This window comes from Argopecten irradians, unplaced genomic scaffold, assembly GCF_041381155.1.
Source record: "Argopecten irradians isolate NY unplaced genomic scaffold, Ai_NY scaffold_0116, whole genome shotgun sequence".
In the NCBI taxonomy this organism is placed as follows: domain Eukaryota; kingdom Metazoa; phylum Mollusca; class Bivalvia; order Pectinida; family Pectinidae; genus Argopecten; species Argopecten irradians.
Genome location: NW_027187583.1, coordinates 49,805 through 73,987, shown reverse-complemented (window position 1 = coordinate 73,987; position 24,183 = coordinate 49,805). Strand labels below are relative to the sequence as shown.

Below are 24,183 nucleotides of genomic sequence, written 5' to 3'. Positions count from 1 at the left end.
ATGAAAAGTAATACCTAAATAATTTCGACATATATTAAGAAAAATAATTCGCATAATTTCATCGGATATAAATACCCCTCTCTCAACGTGTGTGTTCCACAAAGAAAAGTAATTTTCGATATGCCATTCTTGGGATCCTATCGATCTCCGCCTTCTGAAAACTTGTACCGATTGAATACGGTTTGGAACGGCCCCCAGTTCCAATTACGAGATACAGCAGATTCGTGTCGATGCAACTGGTAAGATTCTGCAAATTGGAACGACACGGTTGTAGAGCAAACTAAAGGTTTTTATGTTTTATTTATTTCCTACATGGAGGTCTAACTTTTTTATAGAAACACAATGTTTGGGCCAGTATGGATTTTTTGTTGTTGTATTAAATTACCTGTGTACAGGTTTCTTTCGCTACACTTATGGTATCTTTGTAAGTTCTCCACGATTTCACAGTCTAATGAATCTATGGAATTAAAGTGAACTTGGTGGACAGGGACGGGTGGCGCCAAACAGATTCTGAATCCATATTTTTTCAGATTTTTATTTATCCGCTATTTCTAGACGTGATAATTACAAATATTCAGATATATTTATCTCGAAAAAACTCTGAATTCCCTTCACAATTAGTATCTGTAAAATGATACTGTAGGTAATGCCTATTTATAGGGTGATTACGCGCTCATAGTGATTATAATAGGTGATACTACCACTTAAAGTGATGAAACTGATTAAATTAACATTATTATTAGTAACCGAAATAACAGATGGTATTTCAGGAGTTGGAAAATGGTATATGTTAATTTACATCCATTTTCTGTTCATTTTAATCCTTTCCTAAATACGGATTGTGACATATTAGGGACGAAAGGAACTCTTTGGAATTAAATATCGAAGAAAGAGATATTTCACTATTGTTGTTACTCAATCAAGTATACTCCATTGCCTAATATTAATATGTACAGAAACACAGTCGTCTACAAAAGGCTACAGTCTGTTACGTTTACAATAATGATAACCGAAATGACACGACCTGTTGGCTCTACAATATGCATGTTGAAAGACGGGACATCATGTGTTACCAATGACCATACGGTCCAGGGTTCACAAAGTATAACCAAAACCCCGCAGTGCAGTGTCATGTAAAAAGGACGGTATACCGTCGTGGTTCTTCAAACGTACCCCGACGTAGAGACCCTAGAGTGGACAAGAAGCATATTATAGTTCAATGTGCGATGTCCAGAGTCTATGGTCGAGTATACCATTTAATTGATAATATTAACTTGAAAAATCTATTCAAGATTTATTTTTTACTTTTCGACTCCAGCAGATTTCACATTATCAGTTAAACAAATCGATCATCTCTGATCTATAGGTAACCTATATTGAAAAAAAATGCATTTTGATGTTGTAAGAAACTACGATTTGCTATTGTTTTTCGTTTAACAATTTATCTAGCTTAATCTTGAAATCTTATTAATCATGCTTTCATACTCAATATTCATTTTTGCTATGGCTAACAATCGGTCTTATTATTTTTCTCATTTTAAAGATGCTCCACCTGCCCCCCCCCCGCACCCCCGAAAAATGAGACAGAGGCATAGATGATATTCATCATTTGAACAATAAATGGTGTAAAATCGTGTAGATTATATGCCTAATTAACGCAAAAAAAATATTAAAATTATTTAATTTTGGCTTTGGTAGCATGCGCAATTAGTCCTTCATTCCATATCAGGATATAGATGCCACGGATTTTTTTTCGGGATGCAATTAATTATTTTTCATTATTTTTTTTACTTTAAAATTAGAAGCTCAAAACTTTTCAATGGTGATAATGGATGTAAAGTTAAAGTAAACTTTAGTAATGCAAGAAAACACTAAATCAGTATGCTCCTGCTTTTGATGGGTGAAAAAATACCATTTGTCAGCGGATGGAGCATCTTTATAGATTAAAAAATTAACAAGTCAAAGCAAATCCTTTAGACACCAATTTTATTCTTAGCTATATTTTGAAGATATCGGGGTACATTTCGAAAGTCGTGCCTAAGTCATGACACTAAGTATTTGTAGACAAGTATAGCGATATCTTAATTTCTTTCATGCCGTGCCTTTCTTAGTAAAATAAATTGAGAAGAATACATCTACAAGTACAATTATATCTTATCATATCAAGTCTTAAATATGGCAATTCAACAAATGAATTGCAACATTTCTGTATCTCAAACAGGAAAGCCACACACGCTGTAAAACACTGACATTAAATATTGTGAACTTTCCGTGTTTTATTTACGGTTTCTGTTAATCCTCTATAGCTCTGTTGCACATGTTTGTATATTAGCATGGGTTTATATTATATTAAAAATGTGAAGCGGTTTGTCCAGATTCGTATGGTAGGACGACAGCCAAATGTGTTGTGAACACCTTTGGTTTTTGACTCGACTTAAAACCACTAGGAAAGATACTGTAATCACTTAAGTATCGAAGTAAGTAGTCACATTTAAACAGATCATTCTCTTCTTCACAAATGTACTGGATATGTTGAAAGTCGATACTTTTATGCTGTATGCGCTGTTTACCGTTAGACTTTATATTTCGGATACCGGATGTCCATTTGATATCGGTTTGGTTTTAAAACTCTGTGACGGTACCCTGTCACTGTGATGGAGGGTGGCATGAGACCAGGATACTGGGCAGTGTTACGTAACGACACGGGATGTCAGACATGGGTGGTTGGGACCTGTCCTGTAGTCTTCAATGTCACTGTAACTGGGTACGGGGCCTGTGATATAGGATACGGGGGCGTGTTCTACATGGTAGACAATGTCTGCATGGATGGTCGGGGTACGAGCTCGTTTTGTGGGTCCACGTAAGTTAGTAAACGAAAATACATAATATCTAGACAAGAATAAAAGTCAATTACTGTTGAGCATTGAGCATGTATTGCGCTAAAATTAAGTTGTAATATACTGAATGTAGGACTAGGTTTTATAATTTTTTGATGCTACACTAATAACTGAATTACTTAATTTTTCGATTGTGGTATCGTATTAAAGATCATATTAAGAGATAAGATAGGCATACATGATTCCTAACATTTCGGTGAAATGGGGAATAGAAAGTCTAAAAACTAAGTTTGAATCTATGAAAACAACGGTGTCTGTACAGTAATGCTTAATGCTCACTCCTAAAAATTGTTAGCGATTTTTACATTTTATTAAGACGTATAATATTGCATAACAAACTGTAAATATTTTTTATTGCATTTTGTGAATCAAGGGGATTAGGAAATGTTCTTTGTTTCCCTTTTTTTCCGCTTTGCTATAACAGTACATAAATTAGTGATAGAACGATAAATTTCAATGTTTTGAACTTTCCATTTATTAGATGAATGGCTTGTAAACAAATTGATTCAATATGTAAAAAGTGAATTAGTGTAAGATAAATTAGTATTTTAACCCGCATAATATATAACGTTTTGGTTATTGAAATAAACAAATTTTTGCAATTTTACTTACCCTGCTTAGTCCATGGTTCTAATATTCATTCTAAAAGTAGCCAATGTGTTCTTACTTCTTGTAACCAACAATTGAGGCATCTAGTCCAAATACAACACGGGAGAAAATTAATTAGTTCATTTTCGACCGACGGCAGGATTCCAACTTGGCTCAATTCTAACATTTATTGAAAATAATATGCATTCTACAATATTGGTTTGATGCTATTTTCATACATAATAACACACCGACAACACGAGCAAATAAGCAAAAACTTCCACTGGGAGTCATACTAGGAAGTTAACTGCGCACGGGTCCTGGGAGGAAGAACCTATCGCCGTTAGACTTTTTTTATTTTCTGTTTGTCCGGTGCTTTTTTTTACCTTATCTTTTCCCTTTCGCTCTATTATTCCCTTTTCTTTTCGGATATCATCCTCTATCGGTTTGTTTCTGTATCCTTGCCAATGAACGCTAACATTGACTGGTTTCCCAGGCACAGACTATAAATATGAAGTCTCCACGACCCCACTTTGTGATTTTTTTAGGTATATTCAAAACGTTGATTTGGGACTTCACTAATTGCAAACACTGAATCGTTTATTGACTCTTATGATGTTGTGATGACCAAACCCATCCTTCAACTAAAAACAATATTTACGTATTATAAAGGTCTCTGAGGGGGCTCTAGAGGGGTGCATGAAATCGGCGGCAATGCATAATTATAGCATTATGACGTGACTCGGCAGTGCAAATGGATAGTGTTTGGTAGCAAGGCACCAAATGCATGTGAAGTAATTGCTATGATATAAAAAACGGCGAATTTATTGTACAAGAGTTTGATTATTTCACGGAGGAAAAGCTTTTTATTATAATATCCCGGGGATCCTGTAAACATTGTAAGGCAACGATATTTTTATCCCCGCGAAGACGGTGAAAAATGGGGAGATCTGTACATTTGGAAAAAAATCCGTGCGTTCGTGCGTTCGTTTCAAGGCTATGAGAGATCAAAAATCGTTCAAACACTGCTCCTTGAAAATTTTCTGTTATAAAGCTAGATATGTGCCCAGTTGAGGCCTTTGCTATTGCAGAAACTTTGCATTTTGGATGTTTTTTCTGTTACCATGAAAACTTAATCAAAATACTTAAATTATAGTTTTTATTTTACCGGGTTCCTAGTACTTGTTTCCTCGGTTTTACAATAATACTCGTATTCGTTTATATTTAAAATAGTTATTTTTGAATAACTGTTACTGTGACCTTGATCTTTTGGGTTTTTTATATGCTCTTACAGGTCATTGTTAGACATGAACTTGTTTATGCTTGATCAGTCTTTTATTTTTTTTTTACATAAAAACATCGATAAACACCCGTACTTACTGACCGCATTTTGTTTTGAATTTCTATGTTTGGATAACATGTTGTTTATGTGGTCGATGCAAATAAACAACAAAAATATGATTAAAATTATTTTATATTCTGTGGTGTCAGCATTGAGATAATAGGCCAATAATCGTATCCTTGGTTAATCTGATTTCCTTATTAAGGTCATTGCATGTTATATTATTATTTTATTCGTTATATATTGCATCTGACAAGTCAACAAAGGCATACAAAAAACTGATATTTATTTATTTACGAGTTATGAAATGGAAAAATATTATAATTTGTTTTCAATTTACTCAGTTTAAATTCATCGTTTTCATGGAGATATTTCACATTGGTAAACCGCCCAAAAGGAGTACAACTTATTAATAGCATATGGAGCAAATAAGGCTGTTGTGGGTGTTAATAACAATGGATTGTAGGACGAAAATAAAAAAGTTGTACTTCCACAGATCCAGCATGGAAATCACCACAGAGGACTTGGTGGGAAGTAGATTCTCGGGAGGCGTCCAAAAGGTTACAAACAATAAACATTGTCTACTGACAGCTGATGTAAGTGGTTTATATTATTTATCTTACTTTTATGTTTTATGTTTATTTACAGCCACATGAAACCATTTCGCTAGAGGCTCCGAATATTTGAGTCGTGACAATACTTTGCTAATGATAGACCGGACGAAAACCAGCAGTTTAAATTGAAAAAACATAATGTATTTCTAAACGTATGATGCAAAATTATACAGGGCTGGCTTGAAGTATTAACGTAAATTGTTGGTGATCCTAGAACGATACTGAAAATTTAAAATTGTGTACGGTATAAACCAAATTTCATGTAATAACTAAAGATTGCTACACTGCGGAAATACCCTAAATTGATACTTCCATTCATATTGAACAACATAATTGTGTGTTTTTATCGTGTTGTTGTAAACATATGTCTAATTAAACACCAAAAAAATATTTTATAAAATAAGTTATTTGCTTTTGGTGCCTTGCGCAGACCAGGACCTTCATTCTATTATAGAACATAGTGCCACGGAGATTGTTTCGGGATGCTATTAATTGTTACTTTTTTTTTTTCTTGAGTAAAAATTAGATGAATGCTCAAACTTTTACGTGGGTGTAATGGATACACCTTAGTCCCTTTTGCAACTGAAGAACAATACCTACTCGTCTTATCTTGTTTTTATAGGGAAAAAACAATACCAGTCTACAGCCGGTTGGAGCATCTTTACTCTTCTCAGGTTCCTAATTATACACAATGTTTAAAATTCACAGAAGAATACATATGTCGATATAGAAAGTTTGTAAAATGCAATGCAATTATTGTATGTACACACAAGCAAGTATGGTCGCTTATATAGTAGAGCGGGGCATATGGCAAAAAAAAAGTAAAAAAAATGGGGAAAATCGTGCATTTTTATGATACAAGCACGAAATTTGGCATGCAAGTCATGACTTTTTAAAAGACAATATGGACTGGACATCTTTCAGGTTCCAATTATATAATGTTTAAAATTCACAGAAGAATACATATGTCGATAGAAAGTTTGTAAAATGCAATGCAATTATTGTATGTAACACATGCAGTATGTCGCTATATAGTAGAGCGGCATATGGCAAAAAAAAAGTAAAAAAAATGGAAATAAAATCGTGCATTTTTATGATACAAGCACGAAATTTGGCATGCAAGTTATGACTTTTTAAAAGACAATATGGAATGGAGCCATCGCAAAAGTGCCTACTTTCAGTATTTTTCAAGATGGCGTTCATTGCCGTAGGCAGAACTAGCTAGCATTTTCGTAAAAATATACTCGGAGAGGTTATAAAATAACATATTGCAATTTTTGATAAAAACACAAATATTGGCATGTGATTTGCCAAGACATACACAATAAGATAAAAACCGTGAGCCATTGAAAATAGTACCTACTTCCGGTATTTTTCGAGACAGCGTGTGTTTCCGTTGGCGAAACGAGTAGCTTTTTCGAAGACAATACACGGGAGAAGTTATATAAATTCAGAATTGCAGTTTTTGATTAAAGCATAAAAATTGGTATGTGAGTATCCAAGACAATCAAAGTAAGATCTAAAGCGGGAATCAATTGAAAAAAAAAATACTTCCGGTATTGTTTTTAAGTTATTATTTCAAATTATTTGAAAAAAAAATATTTCAAAGGCAAAACTATCTGGCATTTTCGTAGACATTTCCTGGAGAAGGTATGAAATAGCAAACTTCAATTTTTGATAAAAAGCATAAAAATTGGCATGTGAGTAGACAAAGACAATCAAAATAAAGTCTAAACCGGGAGCCATTTGAAAAAAAGGACCTACTTCGGTATCATTTTTCAATATGGCCGTCATCATGGTCAGTAAAAGGGGGAATAAATGTAAAACAACATGTAAAATATTTTGTTTTTGAGAATATTGTTTTGAAAAAATAAATGATACATTGATGGGTACACCAATATGACAAACATATATCAGGTATATTGTGCATGTACATGTACTTGCGCTTAAAATGTTAAACAGATATCATTTAAAAGTCGTTTTCAGGGAAGTACTTTGGAACCTGTTTGCATTCGCAATTTCCACGAAACTACATATAATAAATTATATTGATAGAGGTAAGAAAATCAAGAATTAATTTTACACAAAACAACAACGCACTTCCGGTTTTGCAATTTGAATGATTTATTAACAAACTGTATTTACTCTATGAAGTACAATTAAAGCAAAAACTAAGTGGCTAACTGACTTAGGTTAATAAAGTAGGATGATACATAATTAAAGGGATTATGACACCAACACATACCTTTGCCAAAAATAATTCAGCTACTAACAGCACTTCCGGTTATATTAGATTTTGTCATTTTCAATGTTTGATCTGGGTAAGTATTCTGTTTGTGTGCATATTACAAAAATTATCTGTCCTTCCAAGGAGTTATTGATTGTTGATCTGTCAAGTGTTTTCGAGCGTTTACGTCAATACTTTTTCGGAGAAAACCCACATGAACTACGCTCACAAAATAATGACGTAACACTTAATACTTACCCGCAAGGGAGCTAGCTCTGTAAATGTGCAAATGGACGGAATAGTTTCTGTAAGATGATAAAGTGCAACGAATATAGAAAACGAAATTTTGCTTTTAATAATCCATCATTATACTTCATTTCAAGTAGTTAAAGTTCTGTCCAACCTCTTTAATGAAATACACTATGTATCATTTTAAATGTACTTTGATCTTTCGGTTTAATTACCACACAAGTGCTATTAGGAAGCGACTGGTGGGAATGGATGTCTGTTATCGTATAAATTTATTCATTGTTATTCAATTATATGAAACTTACTATCGATTACTTAAAATTGAGAATAAAACAAATCAAATAATGTAAAACGTATCAATACTTCAACATTTTTTGTATCCATATTCTAGACTTTTACATAGTCGCCATTTTAAAAATACGGGAAAACTGTTAATATAAAATAATTGAATAGATTTTTACCCACATATTTAAGTTGTGTCTCGGTTATAAACTGTCCATATGATTTTTATGAAAAAACCATGTTATACAAATCATTATGCGTTTTTGTAAATGATTATTGCACTGTTTCAACTGTTATTAAAAAGGCGGCCATCTTGAAATTACCAGATAGTAGGCCACTTTTTCAGTGGGTCCCGGTTTTTTTAAATATTATTTTGAAGGTCTTAGCTACTTACATGCCAATTTTCATATTTTTATCAAAACGTGCAGTCCGGTATTTCGTTTATTTCAATACAAAAGTGGCGGGCATCTTGAAAAAAACGGAAATAGGTACAATTTGCAATGGCTCCTGGTTTAAATCTATTGTTTTTGTAGTCTAGGGCTACTCGCACATGCAAATTTTCATGAAAGTTTTAGCTTGTATTAAAAATGCATGACTCTTTCCCTATACCGCTCTAACCAATTTATAACTTCTGGGAATATTGGTGAAACCTGCTCGCTATAAATTATCCCTAATAGTCAGTAAATAAATCATACTCCAACGGAACGTTCCAGAACATATTTTAGGTCTGGGCCGTCCCTATCATGATTTCAAAGATTTTAAGTTGTTTCACTCATGGTACATGAAAAATGTGTTCTACATAAGGACATTAATTAATATCCATAGACATATACATGACATGATGGACATACACAATAATACATGTACTAGGTATGAAAAAGTACATTTAGAGGTTTCATATAGGAATTGGATTTCGTTTTTTTTGTTTAACCATGCTTGTATGGAGCCACATTCCTCCTCCCACAGAATTATAGTCTATGGGAGCGCGTTAAGCGCCCCATATTGAATATATTCTTAGGAGGGGAATTGCTCCATACAAGCATTATGGGTTTACATATAAACAACGAAATCCATTCCATATATTTACAATCCACACGTCTTTTTATTTATATTTTATGCAATTAAAATCGTCATTTGAATTGTGACGTAATTATTCAATTAAAAGTAAGGTCTAAAGTGGGAGGTGCTTTCTCATTTGAACAGCGAATGGTTGACGCTTCTCGTAAGGTTAGGAATATTTCATTACGCGTCGACCAAAATCAGTTCAATATTTGAGTGTAATAAAAACATGACAAAGCATAAGTCAAATTTCAGACCCACTAATTTTATTTAATCCAGTTCAGAAACTTTTTAATTTTATATTCAATTTTGCTAAAAGTTAATAGTTAGCGTAATAATATAAAGAATTTGTAAACGGCCAAATGTGTGAAATCGGTGACGTTATTGTGCAGCGAGGCGGAAGCTGACGCCACGCATTACACCACTTTAAGTTTGCCGACCGTTGGAAAAACAACGATTTTAATGTAGACTCAATGATGTTTGATATGTCGTCTGACTTGTCGGTATTACATCCTTGGGAGCCTTGTGATTATATAATCTACGCTTATATCCATATTGCCATACGATAGATGAAACAAATTTCACTTGTGTTCGATGGATACCAATGTATTTGTGGTGACGCGGAACTGTCAACACGTGGATTATTAGCGGTGCATGGTTTTATATACACATGATTAAATAACTCAAAGAACAAAGACAAGGAGGATATGTTTATTAACTGACCTCTATCAGAGGGTCTCACACCCGTCTCACCCCAAAGGCTCGATCGGTAGGACGAACATAGGCTCACAGAGGGGTAAATGTTTACATTTGACACCCATCATTTTTAACAAAAAATGAAAGCACATCGCCCCGGTCGGAATATTTTTCCGTTTCTTTATACAATTGTTAATTTAAATTTTTTTGAATCATATATATATATAAAATATAAAAACATGAATATATTGTTTATTATCCCATTTTTCCAAAATTCTATGAAAAACAACAATATACACGTAATGTTTCGTCAAAATTGTTAACAAAAGCCATGTGTTTCTTTGAAAAAAGTAGGCACTTTTACGTTGCACAGAACCATTTCCTTACGCAAGTTCAAAGTTCAATGTTACCATGCAGTTATGGTTAAACAAAATCGGCTAGTATTAGCGTATAGTGACCAAGCTTAGCGAGTGTAAATATAATTAATGTGTTAGTGTTTTAATTTAAGCGAAAAAAGTCGGGCAACAGAAGGGGTTATAATCAGGTAAAACTATGGTGTTAATAAATCCAAGTACTAATTTCTTATGAAATAGAAAAAATAAAATCTCCCATCAAAAATCACTCTGTAAATGCGAAGAAATAAATATTTTATATTATAGGAAAATTCCTAATGTGTTCCTCCCAACCGGCTATCAGTGCAGTTCAATCTTAACGCATGCGCAACATAACCACCACTCTCCCGTAGTAAACAAAAACTTGGCTACCGTACGTAGGTTTTGAACCAATTAGGTTTCCCGCCAAAACAACCAACTGACTTCCCCTTAAATGCGAAAGGAAAGTTCATATGGAAGCAGCAACAATCCAAACATATGGACCTCGGTAAACATTACGTACGCATGGAGAGTGTTAATACAACTTGTTATAGTGAAGAGAACAGTTCAAACCAGCACGCAGCTCCGGACCGCTACTGTACATTACCCTAGGCCTACTACCCGGTCCTCCCTGCTCAGCTGATAGTGAGTGAGTCTTCGTATTTTCGATCATTTGTAATTAGTCCCTAGCGGTATTTTTTCATGAATGGGTGGTCACATGTTTCATACCTGTTACCCAATCGCGTAAAACGTAAACACTGGGAGTAAATAGCGGTTCTTTCGTGGGGCCTCTATAGGGGTTAATACACTGTATATTTATAAATATGTACCGTTGTAATGCATGTACAGTTACAATTGTAACAGCTAGTGCATTATCAAGCTAAGATTTGTTTCAATTAATCTATAATATTATGCTACCGGTCAATTCATACAGTTCTGTGGTATATATTGATAGATTTTTTAATATGTAATATTATTGTTCTGTATATGTTCTGTCTAGTGGTATACACATATCAATCAATCAATTCTTTTATTCCTCTAAGTTGAGATTTACAAAATAAAAGGACTATCTCAAAACTTTACAGTTTTACATATCAAATGAGTAGTCAGATTCTATTAAAGTCTACATAACAGGAGATTTTAACAAGGCTTCTTTAGAACAGGTTTTTATAATACTGTAGTGCGCGCAACTGTCCTTGACGAAATTTCCATGATAATTTGTAACGCCGTCCTTAAGAAACAACATTATTTTCACTGCCATCCTGGCCCATGAGGAAACATAATTTTGGAACATCTTGGCAGTCCATTCCAGAACAGTATTCTCAAAAAAGTGTTCCGTGGGATATATCATCAATATAAAGTGCACACTTCCGGTACATATGTCGCGAGAATCTTCTTCCAAGAATTGAATCCTGTCCAATTTTGAATGCTGACATTTAGTAGTAAAAAAATGAAATACGGGTTTCTATATACAGTTTCTTCACATTTTTCGCACACTGTTTCATTCCAATGTTGGAGCAAAGGCTAGCATTTTGGCAACGTATCGTGTTGTGGGTGTGCAATGTAGTTTCCATAATATATGAGGTGAACTGTAGGTACAATGTATATATTGGAATCTTAGGAAATCTCCTTCCGCGTGCATTCGATCTCTTAATAACATATTTTTCACTGTTAGATATCGATGAGTTTTAACTATCCTTTTCCACATAATTTTGGAGGGAAATTGTGCTGCCTTTACATATGTTATAAGATGACATTGAAGAGTATAATTTTTCAAAAGCTTTATATAATCAGGAATAAATCCAGTTTGTACAGAAGGTTGGTCCAAATACTGGTATAATCGCGACAAAATATTTGTTTTGTTAATGTTTTTGATGGCAAAGCGATAATAGCTTGTAGAAATAGTAGTTTTCTTTTTGTCGATCTCTGCGCCGGTTCTTCGCATTCCGAGCATTGGCTCGGCAATGTCTGATCGAGTAGGTTTTATAAAGCACTGGGTTCGTTTAAAAAAACGATTTCATGTTGGAAAACATTAAGTCGTTGAATGTCTTTGACTAATAGTTTATTCCAGAATTGTGATCCGTATAAAACACTGGGCAGGACGACTTTCTATATATAGCCCGGCGATTACCGTAGGGTTTGTAGTTTTGCAAATCTTGACCAAACTTTGTCATCAGATTAAATGATTTCCTTCCTTTTTGAATTCCATTTGATATTGCATCACCAATTTTAAGGTTAGAAGTATTATCAGCATTCCGACATGTTTGTACGAAGTTTCGATTGTTAGACTTGTTGTGTTCAATGTCCAATTGTAGTTAGGGTTTAATAGTAGTTTTTCAAAGACTAGGACTGCACTTTTACTTGCATTGTAATTCGAACTAAACTGCCATGTGTTCGAGTACCGCCCACATAAATTTAAAAAGTTCTTGTAATGACGCAGGTGTTTGTAGCCAAATAATGACATATCAGTAGCTGCTAACGGCTGGATACCAACCACATTTATCTCAGAGATTCTTGCACCAAACTTTTGTTGATTCAAAGTTCCTTCAAAAGGATCATTGATATACATCAGATACAAAGAATGTTGACGTCCCACTCCTCCGTTGACGGATTCCGTACCGTACTCTGCAATTCCAGCGAGATCTAGTTTCCATGGGTCTATACGGCGCTAGAAATGTCGTATAGGAATTACGATATAATTTCAAATGTGTGCCCCCTATGCCAAAATCCTTCACAATCTTCAGAAATCCCTACATTCCATACTGTAGTCTGAATGGCTTTACGAGTGTCCAGGAAAGCGGCGTATACATTGCTATGTTTTTCAATATTGTAATGAATACATTCTCGAAGGTTTGAATGCTACAGTTTCACCAACTTAATTTCTTTTGAAATCCTTGTTGTTGAGTATACACAGTTTTGTTTTTCGTAAGTAGGAGCCAAATCTTGAAGTCTTAAGGAATGAAGCAACTATTTTCCATAATCTTGTATAATGCAGAGTATCAGCGAAACTGGTCTATAATTGTCCGGATTTTGTTTTTGGATTTGTTTCCCCACCTTTGTATATAGGAATAATGATCCCGCGTTTCCATGTCTTCGGAATAAAATGATATGTTTGGATTGAGCCCTTTAATAACCGTAGAGTGCATAACAGTAAATCGCGTCCTCCAATATTTCAGATGTTCGTTACATACGTTGTCAACACCTGGTGCCTTGTTGAGTTTAGTATACCTGAATAGCATCTCTGAGTTCATTGAATGTAAACGGTGCGTTGAGCATATTTTGAGCCTGCTGATCTGTATATTCTTCGGATAGTGTCATAATATTTTCTCGAAATAGTGGGGTTTGATAGATTCCTTCGAAATAACTTGCGAAATGCTTCAGATATTCCCCGTGGTGTATCATGAGGGTTGTTGTTAAAAAAATGATTGATTCTTTGGCTTCGGTCTGTTTTCGGACATTTTCTTTGGCGAATGATTTTCCAAAACAACCTAATGTCACAATCCGCTGTATTTTCAAGCTCCATTTCAAGCTCTTGTCTGTTATTGTTCGTAGGCTAGAATCATGGGGTATTTCTAAATAAACGCTTTGCTTTCTTATATTCCTTATATGAATTGTTTATGAAATCCTCTTGGTCGACCATCGTAAATCCATATGTTTCCTTGCGTTTAGCGCATGCTTATGAGCGATTCTGACATCACGTGTCCAGTACGGTTTGAAGACGTGGGTTCCTATTTACAGGTGGTATTGTCACGTTTGCTGACATGATTATCGACAAGGTAAGTATTTCCGTATAAGCGTCTATATCATATTGAGTCCATAAGAGGCATATCTTCGAGTAGTTTGAGCCTTTCTGAGAGTTGGCGTTGATATAAAGATCAAGTTCTCAAAACAGATGCTTTTTTCAAGATCGCGAATCATCCATCGTAGTATTTGGTTCATTTGGAAATATGTATGTTTGAATAGGTATTAATAAGATACACGTTACTGGAGTAAGTGATCAGACCGCGATATCTGTCTCTGCAGTCGCAAATATCTCCTGCATGTTTTGCAAATAAGGTCTAAGCTGCTCGTCAAAACATATAATAATCCAACATAGATTTCATTGGAGAGAAAGTATATCTGTATCCAGTACAAAAGTTGTTTAAGTTTACAACTTTTAAGATTTCATGTCGTTTTATCAAGATTTATCATTTCGTTGGGTATTTGTGCCTCAAAGCGTAGATGTTTCTGGTAGTTTTTCATTTAATCGCGCATTCAAATCTCCCGCTTAGGATAACTTTTTCCGTTTTCGTCGTGAGAGTAAAAGACGCAAGTATCTCGTAATTGCTGTAATAATTAGAGCCATATAAATTCAAGTCATTGTTACTGGGCATGGTATATTCCCAAATATAAGTAAGACCAATCAATTTCGTTATTAATTTATTTGTATAACGACGATCCCGATCCGTACATGAGTTTTTCAATTATATTTACGTTGCTGATTATATATTGTAAAATTAATCAGTGATAACAGTCTTTCTGTTTTATCCTTTTGTACGTCTGTAGGCTTAGGCCTTGGAGTCAACAAAAATAATCTGAATGAAATATCATCAAAGAATACTCAAACTATCGATTGTCCAAATTTGCCTCCGTGAGGATTAATACGTCACTTATCAATTCACTCATAAATTTCTTCACACATAGACCCGAAGATCCGAAACCTTCTTACATTCCTATGTAGTGATAGAACAAGTTCATTTAAGAGTAATAGTCAAACAAATAAGAAGATTTTTATTGATTCATTTTTTAAAGTCTGTAAATGCCTATTAAATTGTTCTATTTTGTATCGTTCTGTTCAACCCAGCGATCACGTTCGCCCATTGTCTTTGATCACAAATTGTTCATTATCACTATTATGTGCTCGGCGATGATGATAATCTTCTTGGTAGTTACCATTTGAAAATTGTCTGATTCATAGTCAAATTCCAGAATGACGTGTCTCGTCCCTATAGATCCTCATGAAAATCATAGGTCCATTTTCATAAGGGTTGTGGCGAAAACCCCACCTTCCAGTCACGAATTTAATAGCTACACTCTGGTATCAAAGTCATTTTGACGTGATCTATTATAACTGTAATGTCCCTCTCGTGTTTATTACTACGAGAGATCAAACCTTCGTCGCGAACCGCTACTGCGCGACGCGTAAAAATGTCCTCCTGTGTCTCTAGCTTTTTTCCCATTGGTTTACGGTTTACCCAGGGAGCGACATAGGATATCCTCAGAGCCAGAAATCGTCTCTAAGAAGGATATCTCTGGGATATCCTGTGCTGACTGTGAGTTTTGTCCGAATATGTATACCCCATTGATTTATTAGAATAGTAACTATATCAGTGACTTTGGATACCTTTGTCCGATACATATCTGAGTAATACCAGATACAGTGGATCTCTACATCCGGATTGCCACAGCAGGTAGAACCGAGCTGATTTCCCTTCTCTCCGTTTTACACCTACAAAGAGCGTCAGTTGTTGGACCCACCGTTTTTTGGGATCGTTCGGTAAGTTCCTTCGTATTGTAAATATGTAAAAATGTCGTTTGGTCATCGTATAGATTATTTCGACGGTGCTCAAGTATTTTTATCCGGGTGATTTTGATTTTAAGAATTAAATGGTTTGGTGTGGGGGGGTATTCACGTCTTTTCGTTCGCGTGCGTCTGTCTAATTTGTATCCCCGGTTTTGTGTTTACCACTTTTATATTAGCGGTACCGGTAACCGTTTACACGCACTTGGAAACCGTTCATGTTCAGTTAGTGATCGCTATCTACGCGTTTCCTTGTTCTGCATGGTTGGCCTGCGCTTTTCATCCCCAAGCTTCTTATCCAAAGTTTACTCGTACAGTCGTTTGGTATCACGTCGGAATAAGTGAGTACGGTATCGGTGGGGGCTGTGAACGGGCGGTATTCCTGCAGTCGACAATTCGTTTTGCGGGCGATTTCAAAACTGTCGCAACCACGTTGCAGAAAGTTCCACGAAACTTTTCAAAATATAGTCATTTCGAAGGTCCATTATGATAACAGCAAAGTATTTTCGTATTTCTTTTTGAATACACAATGTTCAAATTATTAATCTTTTTCTATTTCGTACCGTAACTGTATTACACTTCACTTGTCAGTTTCTTCAAAAATTTTCCTAGACGTGGTGTCACAAACACTGTATGAAATGATGGATTCGGAATTCTTGACGTGTTCTCAGGTTTACAGTAAGAGTTGTTTAGTGATGTACTTGGAGGTAGTACTTTTGAGCTTTATTATCAAAATTGAGCGATCCTTAGAATTCCATTGGTCCTTGGTATCATGGTCTAGTAGGCCTCATCTCCTACCTTAAGTAAATACACTTGTTTAATTCTGAATCGTCTCCACATATAAACATTTTTATAATATGACGAGTCTTTAGCATATTTTCTCACTTTTGGAACTTGATTGGGTAGACTTCCTCGAAATAAGGTGTCGTAGTCGGACCAATTTGGAACAGTTTTGGTTGCTCGTTTGAACCAATGTTTGCCTATACCATAGGAGACATCTATCAATCATCGCATTGTATAAAGCCAGTAATCTGGTATATAGGAAATCTCTTGGCAAATGTACAGTGTTTTGTTTTCAAGGTCGTCTAATAAACTGTTGATTCTGAATCAGACTTATATCAGGACATGGATTTGATCAAGTTGGAATTGTCCGCTTCAGTACGTGACAACTTAGTTTTCGTGCTGGTGTTACGTAAACTGTAGCTCACTCGCAATTTTCTTCGGAATGATCATTACATTTCCAAAGTTCAGCATTGAACGTTGAGGGTTTTGCATTGTTTACAAGTTACATGGTGTACGATAGTCCGTCTTATACATATTCAATACAATTAGCTTGTATGAAGACTGATAGAATGTAGATTTGAGTGCTCTTGGCATGACCGGAAGTAAACTTTACCAATATGGACCTAGAAGATCATGAACAGAACATTTAAACAGTATTAATTTATTATGTATAAATATTTGTTTATATTAGTCCTCTAGATCCAGTGATTATAATTTTTTCTTGCATCCACACGCCTGCCCATTTGTTTGTCAGGGCTTGTGGGATAGCTTTTCAATTACTTTTAAAATATAAGGATTTTTTTTTTCACATATAGCAATATAGATACCATTGTCTTAGGATTTCTAAATTCTACTTCAACATATAAATAAAACCATAAAAACTAGCAAGTTATCTGAAATGTTACAAATCTTTTTGTTCTGAACCAAATTTCACATTTATTGTCTATGTGTAACTTGTACATAGAACATATATGCATTAGTACTACAGTAACAGTGACCACAAACACATAGACTAAAATGTAGTGTGTAGTACTATGTACATCTGTCTTTGATTTGAGTTCTAAACAAAAAAAGTGGTACCTATTGGGAAGTTGTAAACTTTGGGGGGGGGGGGGGGGGTGAAATACAGAAGAAATAGCTACACATGAAAGAAAGAAAGATATGCAGTACCATATGATTTCAAACCTATCACAAAGTGTGCTTTGATGTAATTACCCATATATCTGAATTCAAAGTTGCTCCAAAATCAATGAGACTAAATAATAACCAAAAAAAAAGCATGTAAACCTCAAATATGCAATGACCAGATCAATGATAAAGCATCCTTCCACTTCCAGTTATCTAGCTATTTGTTCTGTATTTCATCCCCCACCCATGTTACAACTTCCCAACCTCACGATTTTTCTGTCTTTCAGCCCCCCCCCCCAACACACACATACCTGATTGATTGTCATGTTATTTCAGGTTCCTATTAAGGTATTATTCCTAAAAACCAAAAAGAATATACACACTGTGTACTCTCAAAGGAGGGGAACCGCTTCATTCTAAAATGGAATTTACAATTTCATCTTAATTTTGAAATTTTCAATTTAATTATTAATTACATGATATTGGACTATTAAAACAGTATAGAACCCCTCGGCTACAGACACAGTACATGTACTATAGTACACATTTCTCTAAATTAATTACTTTCCTTCCAACTCAATCATCTTTTTCTCCAGAGGACAAAAAAGAACAAGAAACAACAGAAAAGGAAAGTAATATACATGTAGGCCTATATGTTTTCTGGAAATATATATGATGTGTTAATTCTCATAGCATAGGCCGACATGAATGTGAAGAATTAAATATTATCAATGTTTGAGAGAATTTCCTAGTTGTAATTCTATAGCAGCTACATGGAATGTACATTTACATATACATTGTACAATACATATACATCATAAAAAGTTTCTTTCCTTCCAGCTGGACATTCCTGTCATCTCTCTCCAGAACTCAAATATTGTTTACAAAAAACAGAGACATAGATAATTTAATCCAATCTCTGCAAAAAACTACACGAATTGAACACATATATTGTACGTGTAAAAATATCTATGTATGAGCTAATTTATTTTCACATCTTTGACAGCTACATGCATGGACGTTGTATGGAACGTTTTCGTGTGGTTTTAAATGGAAAATTTATATAACGATTATTTGTATTTAACCTTCATGATTCGGTTGATGTGAAATACGACGATTGCGATGCTGCAATAATTGCCCATTGCCGGGGCCCCATCTCTGCATCGGTCGAGTATTTGTGTCGATTTCCATGTCTAAAGATGCTTTTATCGAAAAATGATTGCAAAGCATTGTCATTAATGTAAGAATACTCCATTTGCATCAAATGTATCATCTCAAAACAACAATTTGCATACCGCTTTAGTGGTTTATCACACGAAACGAAACTGACACGACTAAGAAACGCATCTCCGTGTTGACATTTCCACACAGCCTCGTTTTCAAAGAGTTTGGCGAATTTATATTTAGAACTGTGCTAAATTTACACGGGGCTTCCCCAAAATTTCAATGGTCAAAACTGGATACCGTAAACAGAACTTGACCATCATTATGGTATACAATGACTTTTGGAAGGCCAAAGAACGCATTTAGACTGGTTTCCTTTGCCCGACTATTCACTTTAAAGTAATACCATTATCTTTCTTAGAAAAATTGCAAATGTGTTTATAACTTGGATACTGCATACATTTAATAGACGCTTTAATTTAAAAAAGTAGGGTATTAGTGTAGTTCTGAGCAAATGTTTTTTCTCTAATAACTTTAATTTTCTTGTTTCCACATTTGAAAAGATAGTGAAATTCATCTCCGATATCAACATGTCATAAATTGCTATTCCCTTTTTGGTTACCAAGCCATCGCCCAGTTTTTATAGGGAATTTAATATAAGTGGTATGAAAATTTGTAGTAGTCATTCTGTTTTGTTGCCAACACTTTGTTAAATAACTTTCGATAATATTTTTTGTTTTAATTTTGAATAAAACCGCCTTTGGACGATTCCATGTCTGCGAATCATTTTTGTATAAATGCGTCACGTAAAGTTTGCATTTATATTCACTGTCAAATTTATACGTAAATCCAGAATCATTAAAGATCTGTATAATATTATCAAACCATTTAACAGTAATTTCTCAATTCGGTCTAAAATCACCGTTAGTCAAAACAAGATATTACTTAATTTATTTTCATTTGACAAAAGGTTGTTCCATGAACTTAACATTCTCAGCTTTACCTTTATATCTAACTGATATCTTCCCTATTCACCATAAATCATATGCCAAGGCGTGCTAGCCCTAACATCTAAATTTCATTTGCAAAATTTAAGATTTTTTTTATAAAAGCTTTAAATCTTTGTAACCCCAGATTTCTGACCCATATAACAAGATAGGTTCAAGTAATGAGTCAAATAGCTCTAGTAGTAGTTAAACTGGTATTTCCTGATTTCATTTAAGAAAAAAATTAAAATATAGATTTGTGTGTCTGTTCTATGAGCCTTTGTCTAGCCGCCACAAATTTGCAGTTAAATACAAGTAATTCCAAGATATGTACAGCAGTCTACAATTTCCATTATCGAGTATAAAGTTGTTTTGCCGTCAAAACGTTCTTTTGCTAAATTTATTACTTTGAACTTCCATACTTTACGATATTCGCTGAAATTATTTAGTGCAGCATGCATGCATTAAACAAATTCGCAAAAATACCAGCATCATCAGCATATAATAGTGTGAATACTTCTAATAAAATACGTAGTTCTCTGGTTATAATCCACTTTTTGTCATTTTCTTCAAAATTCCTGCTCGCCAAATAGTATGATTTTTACCACTTGATTTAGAAAGAGAACTTAAAGTATGCAAGATAAATATGTTGTCCATGGTTGAGTGTTTTTTTCCGAATCTCTGCTTGATTTTTAGATATGAACTAAAAGTATCGGAATATTTGTTAAGTCTGTTATTAAATATCCGTGTAAATGATTTTCCTAAAAAGTTTATCAAAGTAATGGCTCTGTAATTATCGGGGTCTTCGGGATTTCCTTTATTTTTTTTTTAAATTTGTTTGCTTACGCCGATTTTCCAACTTTCTGGTTTTAAACCAGTTTTCAATACAATGTTAAAAATTTAACAATAAATTGACATTAATTTAGGAGACGAATATTTCATATATACATTTAGAATGTTGTCTGCACCAGGCGCTTTACTATTTTTCAGCTTTTTAAGCATAGCGTCATTCTCTTCGGTGATGACGTCATTATTTTGATTAGTTACGTCATTTTCATTATCGTCATCGTCAGTCTGGTTTCCGTTTAATTCTTTAAGTACTGGGATAAAGAATCTATTGGAATTTCGCCAGTTTTTTTCTTACACCGTGAATTTTTATTTAAGCATGTTTAATAATAAACATTTTGATACATCGTGATCCTCTAGAACACTTTACTTACATGTACAAACACTGATCTAAATTGACAGCCGCGGTGGCCGAGTGGTTAAGATGTCCCGACATATTACCACAAGCCCTCCACCTCTGGGATGCGGGTTCGAATCCCATGTGGGGCAGTTGCCAGGTACTGACCGCTGATCGGTGGTTTTTCTCCGGGTACTCCGGCTTTCCTCCACCAACAAACCTGGCACGTCCTTACATGACCCTGGCTGTTAATAGGACGTAAAACTAAACAAACCAAACCAAACCAATGATCTAAATTGACAGCATTGTCATAGCAGATGTCTCCTTTATTATTTTAATAGTTGTTGACATGCTTGGTAAAACTCACTGCGTTGGGTGTGTTCAGCATTGTTTACTCCGGGAAAAGTTGGCTTGGCTACATGACAGTGTTTTATCAAATACGTTGTATTTATATACTTCTAAATTGTTTGTAAAGTATTGGCAATTTCTACTTTTTATATCAAGCAATTCAGTTTGTGATCCAAATGTATAAAGATATTAATAATAAGCCTCAACCAATATCATTAATGCAAAATTAAAGTCGTGTGAAATTAGATTACAAATGTAAGCAATCTTAGTGCCAATATCAAAATTTAAATATTTTCAAAATTTTATCATGGTTTGTATGAAGAGTCATGGTGTCATATAAGCTAGTCCATAAACAGGCCAAATATCCGGTAAATCAAGTATGTTTAATTGAGCAAGAAATTAAAATCTTTATAAAAACGTTAACGTATTATTGAGAACGTTTTGATAACATGTATGTACAAGGTGTTCCCATGTCAGAAGGAGCGAGGACAATGTTCGAACGCTGCGATAAATGCTTCAGAATAACTATGAGAAATGAATCAGACGATAACTTCCAGCGATACTTATTTCAGAACGATCTATGCAATGCCTAGTTAGAACGGATTTCAACATTTTTTTGAGTTTAGATTTTGCAATACTTTTTAATGGAACTTTTGGGTAGAAAGTTATTTTCAGAAATCAAAGACGCTGAGATTATAACAATATTTCGAAGAGTCGTTTCAAAAATAACAACAAAACAATGATGACATCGAAAAAGAAACGCAAAAGAAAAGAGTACGCATCATTTGAACATTTTGCACTCACACAAATACACGATCTTTCGTTGCTAGGACGTTGCTATGAACATGTATATTCTCTCTCCCATTGTTCCCTCGACCAATCGGAATGCAGGATTTTCAAATGCGGTACTATTGAACTAAAACAAAATGAAGAATGTAGTGTATACCAACATTCTTTCGCGTGCGTTTTACTTTCAAGATTTCGCCATCCAAGTAAATTGCCCAATTTTATTATATTCGGTAATACGATCTACATTGTTCATAGTGATTTGACATATCGAAAGATACTGATGATACTAACGTCACACTAGCGTGACAAAGTAACGAGAGTATTCATTTCATATGTAATTTTATGAAACGAGTCTAAGAAGTTTTTATTTTTGCGAGCCTTGACGAGCAAAAATTAAAATCTCAAGACGAGGTTCATGAAATGAACACAAATTTAAGATACGTTTTATCACATAACAAAAAATAAAGAAGAAAAAAAGAATTTTACGTAATAAGCTATTTCGAAAATCCAGTGGAGGCTGCCATTTTGTCACGCCGACCTCGTGATCCTGACGTCAGACAGTTTTTCCTGATGTCATTTTACTATTTCTGTCTGACGTCACAATGTATTTCCAGCCTTTGAAAATCGCTCTACGCCTTGTTATAATAATGACATATGCAATAAATTACAATGCATACGTACTTTTGTATTTCATACTATTATCCAACAACAAGGAATACAATCATGTTTCATCTTTATTTTCCCTTCCAAAATATAACAGTATACCATGATTTATTTTATATATATCGTAAGCAAGTTTAATCAGTACAACACCTAACTTACATGTACGAACACTGATCTCAATTGACAGAATTGTCATAGCAGATGTCCCCCTTATTTGTTTTAATAGCTGTTGACATGCTTGGTGAACCTCACTGCATTGGTTGTGTTCAGCATTGTTTTCCCCGGGAAAGTGGGCTTGTGCACATGTCAGTGTTTCATCAAATATTTACATACTTCTAAATTGTCTGTAAAGTATTAAATTCTATTTTTATATATCGAGTTATTCATTTTGTGTACCAAGTGTATAAAGATATTACAAATAAGTCTTAACCAAGAAAGTTTACTCAATATAAAAGCTGCGTAAAATTACAAATGTCAGCAATCTTAATGTCGAAATCAGAATGTGAATATTTTCAAAATTACGCGTTTGACATCAAATCAGCACAATTTTATCATGAAAACTTTTGTATGTAAAGTCATGGTGGCCTTGAAGCTAGTCCTTAAGAAGGTCAAATATCAGGTAAATCAGGTATGGTGGTTAATCGAGCAAAAATTGAAGTCTCTATGAAAACACGACTGTGAGCAGACAAAATGTTAACGTATTATGGAGAACGTTTGGAAAGGATGTGTTTACATGTCAGTAGGAGTGAGGACAATGTTCAAAAGCTGCGATAAATGCTTCATAATAGCTATTAAAAATCAATCAGACGATCATTTCTAGAGATTGTTATTCCAAAACGGTCTGTGCAATGCATAGTTAAAACAGATTTCAACAATTGTTAAAAAGGTATAAATTTTACATTACGTTTGTAATGGAAACTTTGGGGAGAAAGTTGTTTTCAGAAATCAAAGATGCTCGGATTATTTCGCTTGCTCATTTGCCCACACCTGCATCCGTGCTTCTATTTTCTTTAGGCCATTATCAAAATGAGGTAATGGTCAGTGAAAAGGGCATACATGTATTTGTTTGAATGATGAGTTATCAATATGTACACTGCATATAAACATAAAAAAACTGATAAAGGAAAGACGTTATACATATCTTCTACCAATGTCGACATTTTTGTAAATATAGTATAAGACTTCGTTGTAATAATGACGCCCTAAACATTTGGGACATACTGTATATATAAAAAGTTTTGTTCGTTTGTGAAA

The 24,183-nt window shown here is 34.4% G+C and overlaps 1 protein-coding gene across 1 annotated transcript in view; it reads left to right on the top strand.

The window, feature by feature from the left end:
- Positions 1-2,654: 2,654 nt before the first annotated feature.
- The window catches only part of LOC138311794 (uncharacterized), a gene marked incomplete at its 3' end in the record, with an annotated part of 70,650 nt that continues 49,121 nt past the window's right edge, over positions 2,655-24,183 (top strand). The window contains exon 1 of the mRNA XM_069252989.1: positions 2,655-2,835. Within this exon, the coding sequence (XP_069109090.1) occupies positions 2,655-2,835 (181 nt within the window). The remainder of the gene's footprint in view (positions 2,836-24,183) is intronic.